This window comes from Leishmania donovani, chromosome 36, assembly GCF_000227135.1.
Source record: "Leishmania donovani BPK282A1 complete genome, chromosome 36".
Classification (NCBI taxonomy): Eukaryota; Euglenozoa; class Kinetoplastea; order Trypanosomatida; family Trypanosomatidae; genus Leishmania; species Leishmania donovani.
Genome location: NC_018263.1, coordinates 872,585 through 873,431, shown reverse-complemented (window position 1 = coordinate 873,431; position 847 = coordinate 872,585). Strand labels below are relative to the sequence as shown.

At 54.7% G+C, this 847-nt stretch overlaps 1 protein-coding gene across 1 annotated transcript; it reads right to left on the bottom strand.

The window, feature by feature from the left end:
- Window positions 1–390, bottom strand: LDBPK_362290 (hypothetical protein, conserved; the record flags this gene model as incomplete). Its single annotated transcript, XM_003865296.1, has 1 exon — window positions 1–390. The coding sequence occupies one exon, from the start codon at window positions 388–390 to the stop codon at window positions 1–3; it is 390 nt and encodes a 129-aa protein (XP_003865344.1).
- Between the last annotated feature and the right edge of the window lie 457 nt (window positions 391–847).

Genomic DNA, 847 nt, shown 5'->3' with positions numbered 1-847 from the left:
TCACTCCTCTGTGACGGCCTCATTCTCCGCACTTTCTTGCGGACGTTCCGGTGGACCAGAGCGCATGGCTAAGAAGTACACGCCGTTGATCTTCATGTTGATCAGGGTGTCATCGTCGTTGGTGACGTTGGCGCCGAAGTGCTTGCCTACGATGACGTGCCAGGTGCCGCCGTATGCGCCGTCAAGTCGACGCTTCAGCTTCGCTGCTACATCTTTGTAGGTGTGTTCGACCGGCATGGAGTCGAGCACCGTCTGTGCGTGCTCTACCATCTCCTCCGTGAGCGTTTGGTTAGTGTCGTGCTGGAGGACCTCGATCAGCCGCTCCGGGCGTTCAATTTTATCCACCTCTTTCTTGTTCACCTCCAAATCGTAGTCCTCCTCGTCCGCCATGGCGATGGAGCTGTTCTCTTGTAGAAGGTAAAGTTGAGTAGGGGGTGCCACTGTATGCGCAGGAGAGACAACACTCAACACAGAACGCCACAAGTGACTTCACTACAGAGCCAGTAGCACACCAGCGGAAGAGGGTGCCAACAGTGGTCGAGCTCCTTCCAAACGAATGTGTAGTAGAATGACTACCAGGGAGCGACTAGATATGTGCAGCCAGGCAGAAGAGGGACTTGTGTGTAGGCGATCCGGCCCAGAGCTATGCACTGACTTACCCCTCAGAATGAACGTAAGCTATCTACCCGATAAGACAAGCACGACCAAATTATCAGGGAGAAGAGAGAGAAATAGCGTGAAGACGGAGCGGCAGAACACACCGTGAATCAGACAAGAGCAGCATTGTAGAGCATATCCCACACGGTGCCCCGCTACTGGGAGGAGCAAGGGGCAAACACGCTGCAGC